The 18383-nt window shown below is 36.5% G+C and overlaps 1 protein-coding gene across 1 annotated transcript in view; it reads right to left on the reverse strand.

Moving 5' to 3' along the window:
* PRKCE (protein kinase C epsilon) overlaps window positions 1-18383 on the reverse strand; it is a 206989-nt gene that overhangs the window by 139724 nt on the left and 48882 nt on the right. The window contains exons 2-3 of the mRNA XM_015816415.1: window positions 17297-17340; window positions 12348-12411 (exon numbers count right to left, since the gene is read on the reverse strand). Of these exons, the coding sequence (XP_015671901.1) occupies window positions 12348-12411; window positions 17297-17340 (108 nt within the window). The remainder of the gene's footprint in view (window positions 1-12347; window positions 12412-17296; window positions 17341-18383) is intronic.

Genomic DNA, 18383 nt, shown 5'->3' on the forward strand with positions numbered 1-18383 from the left:
GCCTGATATAGCCTATCTCAATAGTCTCAATAACCTATCTCAATAGTTCTAGTCTTCCAGTGGAGTTGGTTTCCTATTCTACTTTGTAGGGCTAACAGTAATAGTTGGAAGTTGGAAGTCATTTTTATTTAGTTCCACGATAAAGGGGCACAAGGAGAAAACACAAAATACAAACAGACTATGATTTACTGCAATATTGCTAGGCATATGCACAGAATCTTATTTTCTCATTATTCAATGGAGAGCCTGCATTAAAAATTAATTATGTTAAAGTTATAAAGTTATATAAGTGTATTTGAAACACAGACACACTTACATAATGTTTGCATTAGATAATTACATATAGAATTGTAACTACTGTTGTAACAATGTATATATATTTCTTCTTTTTACTTATTTTTAAATACTTGGTATATTTATAATATAAATACCTTTGTGTTTTGTTTCAGCTTTTTTATTTTTCTATTATTTTAAAAACAATTTTTAAAAAATGAAGGCCTGAACTGACTTTTCCCAGATTTTGCAAGCAATGACAGTTCCCTGCCAGACCATAATCTCTTTCTTGAGATTTACCCTGTTTTTCAAGTAACAGGGCAAATTAGGAAATTTTGTGTTTCTAGTTGTTTGACAGTCAGTAGCCAAGAACAATGTTACCCAAATACTTAGAAGGATCTCAAGATTTACTCCTGCACTAGAGTTAGCAAAGAACACAGAACAAACCATGATAATATAATTATCCAAATAAACATGCAAAAAATCCACCCATGGTTAGAAGAAGCCAACTCAAGTCTAGCTGCATTACAATAAGCAAATTATTGCTCCTAAATTACTCCGACTATTTCTGTTAAACATTTCAGTCTTGTTCCCTACTTATTATGCAACATTGTAAGACTTCAGTTCTGAGAAAAGTAGCAGCCAATGGAGTTTTATTATCAACAATTTGTCCCAAAGGAACAAGAAAAGCTACATGATAAAGCTTTTATCCATCTATATAACCCTTAAAAAGTACAAGAGTGCGGTCTTTCTCTCCTATCTGTTTATTTAGCAGATAAGTTTGTTTTAGAACAATAGTGTCCCCATCCAAATATAGTTTAACAACTCTCCGAAACTTACAAGTACTGTCACTGGATGATTGAGTTAGTCGGAAGTTGACTCCAGATTTCATTGATTTCATGATTTCACTTCATTTGAGGAGCCAGTGTTGGTTCTTTTATTATTTGCTCTGCACTGGTTTATTTGAACCAGAGAAAGTTGGCTATTTTCTGCATTACTTACAGCTGAACAGAGCTTGTTGGCAGTTTGCATTCTCATTGGCAAGAACTCAGGCCTTTTCTTGTCTCCAGCTCCTGGGCTGAAGTAAGTTTTAACTCTTTCCTCTCCATCCCAGAAAGACTTAGCATCTCATTTCTTAACCCAGGAATTTGTGATTAATTAAGGTTGCAATGGAAGGGTGAGAAAGAGGTACTAGCAAGATGACTATATGAATAAATACATGAAGACAGAGCAGATACAGACCAATTCATACATCATAGTCCTATACTAGGGTTTTGTTCTGGTATAGATTCTTAAGATATTATGAAGAAAATACTGTATATAACTGCTGGCTGTGTGTAGTTAGAAAACTAATACTCTAAGCTCCAATACAAAGAAATCTCAGCTTCTACCCAGTTATTAGTCTACTGAAGCATTTCTCAACTTTAAGATGTGTGAACTTTAATTCCCAGAATCCCAGATTGAGAAATGCTAGTCTAATGTATATAGTTTTCATTTCAGGGGTCCTTGGTGCTCTCTGAGCTTGGTTGTTTTCTTGCAGACATTTCATTTTCCAAACTAGGTAGCATCATCAGTGCTATCAACCAGAGAACACCAAAGACCCCTCATTCAATCCTAAACTACAAATATTTTCTTTTATTGGTAGTTTTCATTTCAAATATGAACAGCTTATTTAAACAACAGTTATAACAGTAAGGCACCCCCAGTTGATGGCAATACATTTCAGGTACATCTTAGTTGGCAGGACACTATTTCAGCTTGCAAAGTATTTTTCAAACTAGAGGTACTAGTTTGCATAGAACAGAATGGGTATGATTAGAGTAAAGCTGAGCTTTGGTTGCACTTGTGGCATACTTGCTCAAACGTGCCAAAACTCACTGACACTGTCGTTATGTATAGCAGGGAATATTGCATTTGACACAAGTGCAATCAAGGTTGGTAACGTGGCTTATGCCTTCTCTGTTTCCTTAGCAAGCATTATATTACGGGTGTCAAACTCGATTGTGTCATGTGACATATTGTGATGTTTTTTATAACTTTGCAAAGCCAGGGTGGGCGTGGCCTACACGTGACGCATGGGCTGCCAGTTTGACACCCCTGCATTATATGAAAGCTGGCCATTCTATCCTTAGCATGAGTATAGCAATGTCAGAGCTAGCAGAAGGTTTTTTTAATATAAGAGAAGGAATGGCATTTGGCTTCTGGCCACTCAGTATAACAACTGGTCAATGGCTTAAAAATGGTTGCAATTTATTTTTCTAACACCAACTAATCCAGGGACTGTATTAGCTCAAAGGATGGGATACAATTTGAGTCACATTTTGTGAACTTTTCAACTATCAGTTTGAGGAAGAACTGACTAGCTAACAGAGCTGCTTATTTTCTCTTTGCATTTCAAAGTCAGCAGAATGGAAGACAACTGATGGCCATCTTTAAATTGATTTTTAAAGGAATTGGTGTGGACACTGAAATCTACCATGTGAAAATGTCCATGATTTCTGTTATTGTCAGGACTACCCCATGGAAGGAACATTTCAAAGTGTTCTTTTCTGAATAGCTTACATTTCTTCTAATACTGTATAAAGTTTGGATGACTTATCAGAAACAGTACTTATTTTTTTAATTTAATGGTGAAATCTTTGTATGTGCTTGCATGAACATGTGCAACCACTAACAAAAAGGATAGTGATTATACAGTGAAAAAAGAAAGCCTAGATATATAGTATTCAAGTGATTAAAATAAACTAAAAGTGACAAAAAAGGGAAATTAATAGGAAAAAAGAAAAAATCCATTTCAGTTCCTGTTTGAATTAAAGAATTGTGGTTAATATCCTGTATTCTGTACAGGATATCAGTCAATCTCAACAGGCTTTTCAGGATGGATTTGAAAGAGGAAAAAAAAGCAATTAACAGTGCCTTAATCTTAGAAATTGTAGGCAAGGGAAACAGATGGTTTCTCAGTTTGAAAAAGAAGGCACAGGCTGTAGGTAACATTTACTGAAGTACTCTGAGTAGGAATCAGACAAAAGTAGATGTAGATGAGTTATTTATTATTCTACCCTTTAGTACCCGTTTTCTTAAAAAAAAAAAAAAAGTCTCTTAGCAACTGCAGCAGCTAACACAGGTATCTAGAATTCAATTAGATAGTTCCCATGGCCTACAATGATCCTTAACAATAAACTTTCTAAAACAATGTTTCTCAACTTTAGTCTCTTTAAGATGCATGGACGTCAACTCCCCATGCTGGCTGAGGAATTCTGAGAGTTGAAGTCCACACATCTTAAAGTGGCCAAGTTTAAGAAACACTGCTCTAGGGATCATTCCCATTATTCACTAACAGCAGTCAGAATGTAAATAATCCTATTTACAGCCAGCATGTGTTTTTACAGCACTGGTTTCTGACAATAATTGACTGTCTAATACGAAGTAAGAGATACTGGCAGTTTTATTAAAAATGTATGCTTTTAAAAAATATCCTATTGTTAATCAGAGACCTGGAAAGGTTGTATATCCTGAATAAAATAGGTTTTTTTTTTAATAATCCGAGTGATCAGTGGTGTCCCTGCTTTTCATACCTAAGACCCCAAGTCCCAATTTTAGTATTTTCACCTTTAGGAAACTATGAGCAGGAAACATTTTCCTTTAAGGTGCTGGGAAGCCTATGCAATTTACTGGGATAAATTTTCTAACCTTTACCTAGGACAACTTCTCTTTTTCTAAATTCTGCAACACTCACAGCAGTTTATATTGGATGCATGACAACAGAATATTTTTTTAAAGTTAAAATAACTGAAACTACCCACAACAAAAAGTTTTTTAATTTATTTTTTTAAATAAATGGGCATTTTAGAATATCCACAAGAAGATCAGTTCCTTCTGTTTAATAGGGATCACTTTCCAGGAATTCAGAATTAAAGAAAATACAAGATGCTAAATTATATGAACAGTAGCCATCTTGATGTGAACAGATGTATGTGCATGATCTTGAGTGTTGGAGGCCATCATGCTGATGGAAATGTTTCAAGAAACTGGAATGCATTCAGACACATATACTGTACATTGCAGAATATCACCCAAGCAATACTGGGCTTGCTTACCCTTTCTCCATTTTAAACATTGGATCCAAAACAAGGTCCATTTAACTTGCTCTACATACTAAAATTATAATGTGCCTTTCACATTTGTTGTTTACTGTTTTCATTATGTACAAAAAAGGAGCGCTGCCAGAATTTTTAGGCTGTTGTTCAATACTTAGATGTAACCTGCGTGGTATCTGAAGTGGGAAACCTTTTATCCGTTTCACAAAATGTAATAATTATGCTAAATGCATGGTGGGGAAAAAAGAGTAGGCAGAAGGTTCTTTGGGTAAAGGAAATGCACCTTAGAGATGCACAATATCCATTTCTATTAATAAGAATTCTTAAGAGGGCACTCCATAATAGTTGATATGCCAAACTACAATTGTTGTGATACTTTTTGGATATTGGACATCCTGTAAAGGTGCTATGCAATGGTTCAGTGAGTGCAGGTTAAAATGAAACAGTTGTGCTAAAGCCATGATTTGAAAGTAAGGAAAATATAAGATTTCAGTGTACTGGTGATACATAACTATCCCACCTACATCTCTGAACTATGATATTTTATTGAAGACTAACCTTCCCACTTGTATGCTGAAATCAATTAAGCACATGCAACAAGACAAACATAATCCATTGCCTTCTCTTTCAGCATTTAATGAGAAGGCATCTAATTCTCAAAAACATGCATACAGAGGCAGAAGAAGATGCAAGTTGAAAACCACCGTCTAGTTTTTCAAGCAACTGCAGACAGGAAGAAAATGGTCATATAGTCTCAAACAAAAGGAATTACTTGTCTATAGTCAAGAGCATTTTTCCAGAAAGTAAGTAGGTAAACTCCATTCATTGGAATAAATCTTATAAAATAAAATTCTTAGTCAGATTTCCTAGCTATTCTAGCCAGGGGCACATACTGTATATCCCTAAAGAATTAAGGGAGACAAGAACTCATTTGCTTTCTGAACAAAGTTTAGAAAGAAGATGTGAAATTCACGACAACTACTGAATTTGAACCAGACCTTTCATTAGACCCGAGCCAAGAAATGCTTATTTTAATGATGGGTGGTTTCAAGACCCATTATTGTTGTGGGTTTATGTCTATTGTCTATGGGTTTATGGTTTATTGTTGTCATATTAATGTAAGCCTAAGGGATTGAGAAAGATTACAGAAGTAGTTAGCAATTGAATTTTGGTGGCTGTTTTGTTAAACCAGATACTGGCAGAAAGCAAATTTATAACGTCTGCTAATCAAGGAGACAGATGATCCTGGAATTTCCTTCAGTTCTTGAAAAAGATCTTAAGATGCAAACACTATATATTCAAAGTGTAGCCTTTCCTAATATAATGTCCCCAATGTGTTCTACTGAATTTTCAAGGACCATGTTGCCATGGTCTTCACTCTTTTATTTAAGAAATCTCAGTTTTTACAAATATAAAGCCTTCAACTTGTACAACACTTTCACTAATTGCTAGTTTGTTTCTGGTCCCATTTTAAAATGCTGATTATCACTTTATGTGCATTCAGTGACTAAAACTCAGAGCACTTTAATAGTCTGCCTCACCCCATCTCTCCATTGTTAGGACAATCCTTCAAGACATCTTATCACCAACACTATTTGCTAAGAACAATATGAAATTTACCTTTCTGATGGCAACAGGAAATCTGTAAATAGCCTGCTCTGAAAAACAGGCTTATGACCTATCATGATTGGGTTTCTTTTGTGAAATAAAGAATTGGGGGAAAATTGATTTGTCTTGGGTTTTATTTTACACTTTATACTATTCTGCTCTGTTATTGTTTTTCTTTCTTGAGTCATTATGGGGAGGTTCAACTGCAGGATTTAGAATCCATATTGTCAGGCACAAACAACCAGGTCTGCATGTGAAGAATTAATTAGCTGATTTATTGCGCAATTTTATACACAGGAATCTTCTCAAACCAATGGTTTGCACATGGGTGAGACTAGATAAGGTTCAATGGCATTTAGATGTGTGTGTGTGTGTGTGTGTGTGTCAGACTGTACCCTCTTGTGCCCCCAAATGGATTCTAGACTAATTCCCCACTTGATTCCTTCCCCCTGGCTTAGCTAGTCTCTCTCTCGCCTACATATATGGAATTCTATGTTGTGAGAACAAGTTACCATTTACGTTCTTCTCTATCCAAGTTAGAAGATGGCCAATTTTGTGACAGAAGAGAGGCTAACATGATTAAATGTTACTTTATTTTAATTCCATGGGACAGAATGGCAGATGAGGGCTGTATATGAGAGCACAGTGGGATTACAGTATGTGCACATGCACAGAACAGAAAGTTTAGATTGAGGTTTCATACCAAAGCCACTTTTTAGGATGGACACCCCTGTAATGGGTCTTCTGTGCTTTGCAGGTACTCTCCTCTTCTTCTAGGGAAGAGCAGCATTAATAACATGACCTGCCCTGAGCAGCCTAAGGAGACCTGCAATCTCAAGGTACCAAGATGCAAGAAGTGGCTTAAAAGGCACTGCTTTTTTAAAGTCTCTGGACACCTTTAATTTAAGAAATAATGCTTACCAAAGAGGAAAGTCAGCTTACCACAGAAAATCAATGTGTTCTTGGGATAATTGCCAACCCATTTAAAAAGTGAGCTAAGAAGAAGAAATAACAGTTAAGACTATTATCTTCTTCAGAAGAGAAGCAAATGGGGAAGTACTTTCTTCAAACTGCTGACTCAAAGATAGCCAAAACTGAGGGTTATTAAGGTCATACAGGCTCAAATCAGTGTCCTCAGGAGGCACACAGAACCAAGAAAAACACCTTCCATAATGAGACAAAAAGTTTACCCACAAAATCACTCAGACCAAGACAGAATGACAACAATGCTACTATGGATAATGAATGAGTTGAAACTGTTTCTATGCTTATCTTTTCCTTCTTAACAGAAGTACCACTATAGAAAAATTGGATGGTTATAAAAAAAGGATATACAGTATATCTGTGTGGAAGGTTAGAATTTCTTTCAGAGCTGCTATAACTATCACTTACAATCTTGATCAATGGAGGACAGGGGTCAGCAGAGGTCAACAAGACTTTATAGGATGTTTCAGAAAGAAACTTACAATATTAATCATACATATAATACTGAAGTCCTTTTTGTTCAGCCTGAAAACCAGACTCTTATAATTCTTTTTATTAATACAAATTAGAAACAGATGTTTACCCAGAGTTTCCCAAGACCACTGAATTATATACTAGTTAAAATCTCTCTGAATCCATTCTGATCCACCCAGATACAACATTAGGTTTGTACTAATGAATAATGAAGATGAGTAAATGTAATAAGGGTAGCATTTATTTATTTTTTAAAAAATAGATTGAATACGTTATTGAATTGTGTTTGATTAAAATAATTCTATACTGTCCTTCATCCAAATGGATCTCATAGCAGATGTACAAGACATACAAAACTCTTCGAAGTATAGAAAATAGCATATATACATTAAAAATTAAAAAGACCAAACCCAACTCATGCTTTGGATGTAAAACAGACTAAATCATTATAAGAATAAAAATGATTAAGCAAAACTGATCCAGTAATATTATAATGTTACTGCTAATTATAATTCAATTATTTAGAAAACTTACACGGCTCCTTGTGTGGTACATGTTAATTGTAAGTGGTTCACAGCAATAGTCCATAAAAAATGAAATATAAAGCCACAACATGCAGTACATCATTCTTCCCACCAAAGTACCAGAACATCTCCTCAACTCCACATTCGCTGGGCTCACTTCCATCCTAGCCCAGTGCTTGCATGAACAGGCAGGTCTTCATGGCCTCAGGAAGGATAAGAGGATGGGGGCAGAACTCAATAAGCATTCTGGATATTTCTGTCTGCCTGAAAAGTGAAAGCTGGTGTGGTGGTCAAGCAAATGATAGGATGAAATACATGGTTGGCTGCTGGATTACATTTTGTGCAGATCAAATCTAATGTCAGGTTATGTCACCTCTTCTCTTCTAGCATCTCTTATAACTCAAATGAAGGAAGGGGAATAATCTATCATTGTCTTTAATGCTTGTAGAGGACAAAAGGTACTGAATGATGGTGACTGCTCTTTTGATACCACCAGAACGATCACTGTCAGTGGTGTAATTCCTGTTTATTAATACATTAGAAACTTCAGCATTGCAAATATGAGAAAGAAGCACCCGAGTGATCAAAGAAAGGGTGGGATTTCAATATTGCTGTTAAAATTTACTTAGTTGAAGTCTAGCTGTTGCTGAAGTAACAATGCTCTTGTTGGACAGCTCCCTTCATGAACCTGAGTAATCTGATCTTTGACCTACCACTTTGATAAAAGCAGAGGTTAAACCTTTTGGCCTGAACAAATCATATGTATATTATTGCTCTTCTACTTTCCAACAAGAATATTTAAACTCCAGTATAAAAATTCAGAGATATCATAAGCAACCTGTCACTATGATTCCAAAAAAACTACTTGTGAATTTAAAAATTAGTAGCTCATTAGGCAAATTGAAAGTTCTTCCAAGAGTTGACTACTACTACTACTAACCCATAGAGTCTTGCTAAAATTCTGAAAATTGCAACTTTCTTTTGGAAAAAGAAAGTTCAGCTCTTGTGAGTACTTGCTGTGCCCGTATCACTCACTACAAGCAAAAATAGAAAGGCATCCATTTGTTTCCAAATGCAAAACATACTATTTTTAAATGTTCAGAATTGCAGAGAGGCTCTGCAAAAACCATGAATTTGCAACTTGCACAAAGATACATTTTCAGTTAAAAAAATGAATAGAAATGTCTCATATTGAACAATTAACAAAGTGTGAAGTTAATAGTAAAGAAACAATATTCTGCTCATGTAAGTATTTGTGATATTAAGGAGGCTAAAATGCTAAAATAACAACCAGATTAGTTAAATCAATTCGTCTTGATTCATTTGTGGGTTTTTTTTTAAATCTCCAGGTTCTGTTCAACAGAGACATGTTTTATTCATCCCTTTTATTTCATATACTTCTAAAATGTTCGTTTTAAAAGTATCTGACATTTAGGGATATGACTGGAAGTCAAAAGATGCCCCTTTTTTCTTTTTTTTAATTTTTAAACTTTAAGAATTTAACACTTAAACAGTGTTCTTCCACTGAGGTTGAAGGTTGCTATATTTGCCCATTTTATTTGTCTTCATGATGGAATATCATTCTAGAAGGGTTCTGGATATAGGTGCCATGAGCATAAAGTCTCTCTCCGTCTGGCCACAATTGCACTAAGACTGGTTAGTTTTCAGCATCATTTAAATACATGGCTGACTCCATGCTCATGTGTCATTTAATGCAGGGGTCCTCAACCTTGGCAACTTTAAGACTGGCTGAGGAATTCTGGGAGTTGAAGTCCATGAGTTTTAAAGTTGTCAAGGTTGAGGACTCTGATTTCTGGCTTAACCTTTGCAATTTGGTACAAATTTAATTTTTTGAATTAAAGTGAGTGTCCTGGTTAAAATTATTTCATATTCTGCTTTAAGATTACTACTATATGATAGTGCTTTAGGATTATGTTAGTAAAAAATTGACTATAAATATATCTGTGTATTTACACAGACAGGGACATACAAACACACAACATAAACTGTAGGAAAGGAAAGGGGGAGATAAGAAAACACTGTTCAAACAAGCATACTAGAATAATACCATGTCCCTGGAGGCTGCTCATTGCAACTATAGAAACACATACTGAGGAGGAACAATAGAACTTAAAAATAGAAGGAAAGGAGGAAAGGCAGCTACTCCTTGTCTCCTGGAAAATTTTATATCCCAGTTTTAAATCTATCTTTCTCCCTTCTCTAAAATGGCTAGGGAAGGAGTTTGCATGAGTTGGGATAGGCTTCCTGTTTGGGTCTTCTCATTCTTCCTTACAGGAAGAATGTAAGGCCAAAAGTCCACTTAATCCAGCACTTTGTTTCTCTCAGTGGATTGCCAGAAGGCTCTGGGAAAGCTCACAAGCAAGACAGGAATACAAAAGTGTGTAAGAGTGTGTAAGTTTACTCCCAGACATTTCAATGTTTGAAGCCAAGGCAAGGCACACTCTCAAGTGAAGTTAAGTCCGAGTATGTTATTTTGGCACATGGGACAGAAAATTCCACAAGTGCCTTTTCAATCTCTGGCAATAAGGATACAATAATAACAATAATAATTTAGTTTACAATTTGCTTGTTTTTTGTTATCAATACTGGCTGCTTAACGGGTCTACTGCTTAATTTGCCTAATAACAGGATTGATCTGAAGATAGGCCCAGAAGTCTACATACTGATTAATATTTGTGAGTAAAAGTACCACTATAATCAAAACATTGTTGTTCCATTTTAAAGAGCCAAGCAAATATACCTTACTTTTTTTTCCCCCGAGTGATGCCTATGTGAATGTAAATAATACCCATCTAGAAACAGCCTGTTTACAAAATACACAGACATTCCTACTTGCTGACTGGGTAAAGGACAAAAAAAAATGCTTACATCAACATTTGAAATCAAAACACTCTTAGCTTTTTAATAAATATATTCCAGCAGTTCAAAACTCTTCTGGAGATTATTAAGAAAGAATAAAATCCAATGTACTTTTATTTACAATAAAATCCAGACTGTTTTTGATTATGCAGAAGCAGCTAAAAAAAACAGGTGTGTTTGCAAGAAAGTGGGCAAATGAGAGAATATAAACTTCATTAGCCACTGACCATTAACCAATATACATATAACGATGTGTGTGTGTGTGTGTGTGTGTGTAAACATATTGCTTTTAACACTTCTTAGCTGCCCAAAATTATTTCATTAAAATGGGCAATAATATATATTTGTGTAATAAATGTTAGAGATTTGTTTTCAAATCAATATGCTGGTTCTATTTTGCTTCTGTAGTCTTGTGGTCATAATAGTATAAGTACCAAGTTCAATAGACAAATCATGCAAATACAGTTCAAACTAGTTTATGTTCCAAATGATGATCAATGAACCAATGCATTCAGTTTCTCTGAAAAATCTTATAGACTATTAATAACATTCTACTGCATGGTTTGGGTAGGGGTGTGTGTTTTGTGTCTGTGTGTATATTCATGCAAATAGCTCTGAACTTTCTAAAAAAAAGAGAATAAAATAATCATCATTGAACATGGTACAAGTATATCCTGACAATATGCTGTACACTCATTATTGTGATATATATATTGTCAGTCAAAACTTGTACCATCTCCCACAATAATTATTATTTTATTCTCTCTTTTTAAGAAAGTTCTGAACTACTTGCATGAAACTTTCAAGGTTGTCCTTTAGGCATTGATCAAGGGTACAATCTCCTGACTGCAGAAAAACACAGAAAGAAACACAGTATCAGATTTATTCCATCGCTGGCTGAATACAAAAAACTAACCTGTGGCATGCTGCTATAGCAGAATCACAGAGAAGAAGGAGCCACTTAGGCCAGACTCTAACCTCTTGTTCAATACTGGAATCCAAATTAAAGCATCTTTAACAACTGGCTATTTAATTTCTGCTGGAATACATCCAGTGAAGAGGCCTCGGCACTTCTCTAAGTAATAGGTTCCCTATCTAAATACTCTTTCTGCTGGGAGCTGGTTTTTTTTTTCATCTGTCAATCATCTGGGAACTTTGTCCCAAAGGTGCTTTCTTTCAATAAGCAACTGGGCTTTCTTGTTCTTCTGAAGAAGCTTCTTGGATGAGAAGGGAAACTCTTCAAGCAAAATAAGAAAGTCTAGTTGCCTTTTGAAAGAAAGCACCTTTGAGACAGCCATGACCTGGATGACTGAAAATCTCCATAAACATCTGGGAACTTTCTTCTTAGAATGTGTGCATGCCCACACATATAAGGGAGTCCTTGATTGGCTTAGCTTCCTGTGCCCCAGACACACAGAAATCTGTATATTTGGATAAAGAGCTCTTGATCAAGCTGAAATATATGCGTATATCTTTGAGTGAATACAATAAAATCTAGCAGTCTTACCTTCACCTGAAGAGCCTGAAAGATCTATGATGACGTACACTCTTCCTTCTGGCTCCAAATCAATCTGCAAGAGAAAGGAAGCAAATATTTATTATTAGAATTCCACTGTGTTCTTTTCATAGGGTGTGTTGTTTTCCTGAGAATTCTTACAGGATTCTCAATGCACTCTAGGCAGGCATTAGCTTAAAGGATTTGGGGGGGGGGGGGAGAATAAATGCCATTGAAGCATCATAAACCAACCTTAGAAAAGGTAAAAAGATTTACTATAAATATTTAGCTACATTTCTGGATTTGGATCTCATAAGACCATTTCCTTATTTAGAAAATGAGTAAGGATAATACTTCAATTGCTTCAGTGTATAGCTTTACCTGTTCCAGAATTTTAGAGGAGATAATACAAATTAAAACCCAAATTTAAATAATGCAGACCATGATATGTTACAACAATGAAAACAACCGATGGCAAAATCTTCGTAACTTTGTCTGTTTAAGAGTGGGTTGTCAGAGATCTGCCCAAACTTTTTTTGATAAATGAAAAATGGGTCCAACTTTTTATATTGGAACTGTTTAAAAAAGAGATTATAAGACTCATGCAGGCATTGCCACATTTCTACAAATAAGGTATTTATGGAGCGCATCCGTGATGGGCTCTGCAAATATCTGTTTGCTTTTACAAATGCTAAATCTTTCCTTCTAGGTTTAAGGACAGGTAATTTCCACCAGATATTACATGAGAGGGATAAAGATATGTAAGTATACATTACTATGCTGCTTTATGCCTATACTTGATAGATGTCAGAAGGAAAAATGTGCAGCATAAAAATACCTAGGAAACGGCATAGACAAGGAGCAACTAAGGAAAACATATCTTTAAATGATTTTTAGATGCCTTGTGTTGGCACACAGTTGGTAGTTTCATATTTATTTATTTTTTGCTGACTTTGGAGATTTTGATGGGACACGAGAGACATTTGAATTGTTTCCTATGTAGTGGCTATTTTTCAGGCATTTAACACAAGACGTGTGCTTATTTGTCATCAATATATGGTTCCTGCAAGGTGCAGCCAATGTCTCAAAAAAAAAATTCTTATTATTATTGTTGCACTTTTATATCAGGAATGGACATTTTTAAAGCTAGTGTGATCTACTAATTCTAAGGTTCACCAACCAGAATCAAATTAAAAACAAAGCCATAGAAGCTGAAATGGAGGAATGAATAGATTATTATGTTCATAGATCAGCATAGACACATTCCAAATAGAAATAAAATACTCAGATACAAACTAGTTTGGAAAATCAGTAAAAAAAAAAATAGAAATGCAGGTAGTCCTTGAGTTATGACTACAGTTGAGGCCAAAGTTTATATTGCTAAGTGAGAAATTTGTTATGTGAGTTTCTCTCATTTTATGACTTTTCTTGCTATATTTGTTAAATAATCACTGCAATTGTTAAGTTAGTAACATAGTTGTTAGGTGAATCTGGTTTCCCCATTGACTTTGTATGTCAGAAGATTGCAAAAGGGGATCACAAGACCCCAGGACACTGCAACTATCACAAATGTGAACCAGTTGTCAAGCATCCGAATGTAAATCACATGACCATGGGGATGCAACAACGGTCATAAGTGTGAAAAATGTTATAAGTCACTTTTTCAGTGCGGTTGTAACTCTGAATGGTCACTAAATGAACTGTTGTAAGTCAAGGACTACCTGTAAACATAATACATAAATAACAATCTTATGAACAGTTCTTTTTTCTTTGTTACCTGAGCAGAATTCTTAGCCAAAATTTAGCCATGAAATTGCCTAGCTTCTGTTTCTACCAGTTCTTTCTAAATTGCTACTGGCTTCACATAATCTTTCAGCCAGGAAAAAAAAGGTGTTTTACCAGCTGCTGGCTGGCTATAGGCTTTCTTCACCTCTTTTGGAGTGGAGAAACTGCATGGTTCTGCTGCTTCTTTAGTTTTTAGAGTGCAATAAAGAAAAGAACAACCTTCTTGGAAACCTGCCTCTCTTTGATCAGGATGTTCTCAGTTATAATCCAGTCCAAATCCATAGTCCTCTGCTGCATATAGCAACCTAAAATGGTGGTGTAGAGAGCATAGAGAATGGCCTTGAAGGACAGTGGAAAGATCTGTTATCAAGGCAATGATCAGACAGGTGGGGCTTAAGTCCATTCCAAGAAACTAATCTGAGAAAACAAGTCCCTCACTAATTCACATGAAGATAAAGTGAAGGAGGAGGGAATTTAGAATTGCAAAATTCAGTCTCTATATCTGTTCTAATTGATTGTGACTCTATACCTGTTTAAACTGATAAGGCATTTGTTTTTAGTCTGATCCAACCTATGGGTTGATAAGCGAAGACAGGAATTAGAAGCAGTGGGTGAAGGATGTGAGGCACTGACTAAAGAGTTGTAAATTACCAGAACAGAACTACATATTTGGATCAAGAGGCGTATATCAATTGGTTTCTTGTCTCTCTCAGGGTCTGCCTTTTTCTCAGTCCATTATAATTATTTATACGTCTTTTAAGAGATAGCACATCTTGTACTGAATGAGTAGGGGACTATTTTTTACATTCTCTAAACTGATATTCATTTGTTTCTTGAACACCTGACATTCATTGTTAAGTCATGATTGGTCAAGTAAGGACCATTAACAATTATATAAGCAGAGCTAATAAAAACAGATAGAATTGGCTGAAGGAGCTGCATCAGAATGACAAGAGACAATAAATTCTTCTTCCAGAATATCTAATTGTAGTTGGTATGCAACATACCCAGACCCCTAAAGTCTCCAACATTGTCCTTGGATTCTCTGAATCATTCTACCTCTATGATGATATTTTAATAGCATATTGTCATTCAAACCTAATCTGGCACTGATTAGGATTGGTTTCACCTTGGCTGGCAGACAAGAAAGCCTGGGAACGCATAAAAACAGTGAAGCAAGGAAGGAGACCAGTCACTGAATACATTGAAGAATTCAGAGAGCTGGCCAGTCACCTTCGCTGGCCGGAAGACATCCTGGTAAGCCGTTTCCAGGATGGACTCAACGAAGAGCTATATAATGCCTGCATAGCTTGCAGAGCCCCGGGACAGCTGTACAACTGGTGCCCGCTAGCTGAGGAAGTAGAGATCGATCAACACAAGCACCTATATTGCCCGGTGAGACCCTGGAGAGAGATCTCTATGGATTTTATTGTGGAGTTGCCTGAAAGTGCTGGAAACATTGTAATTTGGGTTGTAACTGATTTGTTCTCTAGACAAGTTCATTTCATTCCATGCCCCAAGATCCCAACTGCAAAAACTTTAGCTAAACTCTTTGTGCAAAATGTATATCATTTTCATGGGGCACCACAACTTATAATTTCAGACAGAGGGGTTCAATTCACCTCTAAGTTCTGGAAAGCTTTTCTGGATTTGATGGGTTCTAGTCAAGGGTTATCATCTTTGCATCATCCTCAAACAAATGGGGGGACAAAGAGACTGAACTCAGTTCTAGAACAATACATGAGATGTTTCATTAATTATCAGCAGGACAATTGGTCTGACCTGTTACCATTTGCTGAGGTGGCTTATAATAATGCTGTGCACTCCAGTACAGGTTTCATTCCATTTCAAGTAGCTAATAGTCAAACATTTGTGGCCATGCCTGAACTCCCTATCAAGGAGCCTGAAATCCCCTCCTTGCAAGAATGGATTAAACAGTTACAAAATACCTGGCCAGTAGTCAGAAAAGCTCTGGATGAAGCCAGAGAAGCCTATAAGACTCAGGCCAATAAATGGAGGGTGGAGCAAAAACTATATAAAGTTGGTGACTGAGTATACCTTTCCATTAAGTATTTGCAAACTTGACAGCCTTCTAAGAAATTAGGCCCTAAATTTGTAGGACCTTTCCCTACAGAAAATCCACCCTGTTTTCCACTGCAGTTCACTCAAATCGGAGGTTACTTCTAACCTTAGGCCTCCTACACCTCAGGCACCCACACCTATCATGGTTGAGGGTGAATAACACTTTGAGATTAAGGACATTTTGGACTCTCGAATACACCATGGGGTGATGCAGTACTTAGTAGCTTGGAAGAATCTCCCTTCTGCCCAGAATGAGTGGGTGTACAAGAAACATGTTAGAGCCCCTAAACTTCTAAGATGTTTCCATTCTCAATATCCTGATAAGCCTAATTAATATGCCTGTATTGTTTGTTCCCCTCCCTTTTTGTCTTTTAGGTGGATTTCCCGTTCTTTTAGGGGGGGGCATATGTCAGGTCCCCAAATCCTTATTGTCTTCCTTGCATATATACTCTTGTGCTTTTGCTTTGGGGCCTGCCATTCTGCTGGGGGGAGGGGGATATTTGCTTTCACTTGGGACAACTTTCGCTTTCTGTTTTTCTTCTCCCACCTCTATCCACTTGAGAAAGGAATGTGTCTCCCTTATCAGGGAGACAGTTACAGAGAAACAAAACTGGAAAAGATCTCGAGATGCACGCCAACTGTGCCAGTTACCCACACATTGTGCCACCTGTGGATTTCAAATGGACATTATGACTTTGGTGGGAGGAGGAATATTGCTGGTTTAACTATACCATTTAAGCGGGATTTTCCCCAGATCTCGCCTTGACTTCCCTACTATCACTAACCCCTAATAAAAATTTCCTTTTGAGACAATGCCTGTTTCAAGAGTTCTGCTTTCTTGGGTGGTTAGCTGAGATAGATCCTTACACTTAGTATAAGTGGATGGGAAGTGCAGCTGAACATTATTAAAGTAGATTTTTGCTTTTGACGTCTAAACATGTTGAGTTCCTACTACCAACAATTCGTCATGACATATGGTACATATATATGTAAGAATTTCTCGTTCACTAGTACCCTCTTTAAATCCCACTATCCAATATGTTTTCATAGTTTACCTACATTACCTTACTAGTAACAAATCTCTGACTCTATACCTGTAGGTTCTGACGTACTTTAGAGTGAATAAGAATTCCAGGAACTGTGAAAAAAGAAAAAGGTTTATAATCCTCAATATACAAATCACTAATTGCCAATTAAACAAAAGCAGCAAAAGGTAATATAACTCCTAAAGGCAGGGTGTCCTGTTCAGACCTTCCATCCAGTAGTATTCCAGGAGAGCAGTCACAATGATTCAGGTAATCTTACAAATCAACTGGACTTTTCAGAGTTATACGAAGGAGGGCCCTATATGTCATGCCTTGAACTAGGCTGGGGGAATCCAGCATTCTTAAAGAGCAATTAGATTCTTTTGGTTCTTTACCAGCGGTGGGATTCAAATATGTGAACAACCGGTTCTCTGTGTGGATGCCACTTCCGGAAATCCATTCAGGGCCTGGGCAACAAAAAATTAGCTACCGGTTCTGCCGAAGTGGTGTGAACTGGCTGAATCCCACCACTGATCTTTACTCTGTAGCTATCTATTCATATAGTCACAGACACATAGCTCAGTTTGGAAAAAAAAAACGTGCAGATAGAGACTTTGATTCATCCCTGGGGCAGTTAAGGAAGAGCAAAGATGTATTCCCTGTTAAAGACCAAGAAATGAATGTTTTACATTATGAAGGATGGCTGAATCATGATGTAAATGAGGTGACTGGATATAATTAGGCTCATGCCAAGTCAGGTTGCGTTCAGCTATATCGTCACCATTTAAGCAGGGAACAAAGCAGATAGGTCTGGTTCTAGCAGAGAGAGCTCAAGAAGGCTTAGGTGGATGGTTTGACTGCCATCACGTGACTTTCAGCTTTTAGATTTTAGAATCCTCCGACCTCCAAGGTCCCTTCCAACTTTTTTTTTTATATTATTATTATTATGGATCATCACACAGTCAGCCAGATGTTCAGACTGGATTTGGCATTTTGTCTACCTATCGAGTCCTTTCCCAGGACCTGGGATAGGCAGATGTGGATGTTTGATGGTATTACAGATATCGTCGCAGGATGGAAGCAGTTCCTAGTAAGGCCGCCTTTTGCAATTGACTAATAGCGAATTTGTCAATGCCAATGGTGTTCAAGTGGTGCT

Source organism: Protobothrops mucrosquamatus, unplaced genomic scaffold (genome assembly GCF_001527695.2).
Source record: "Protobothrops mucrosquamatus isolate PMUCROS unplaced genomic scaffold, P.Mucros_1.0 scaffold448, whole genome shotgun sequence".
In the NCBI taxonomy this organism is placed as follows: Eukaryota; Metazoa; Chordata; class Lepidosauria; order Squamata; family Viperidae; genus Protobothrops; species Protobothrops mucrosquamatus.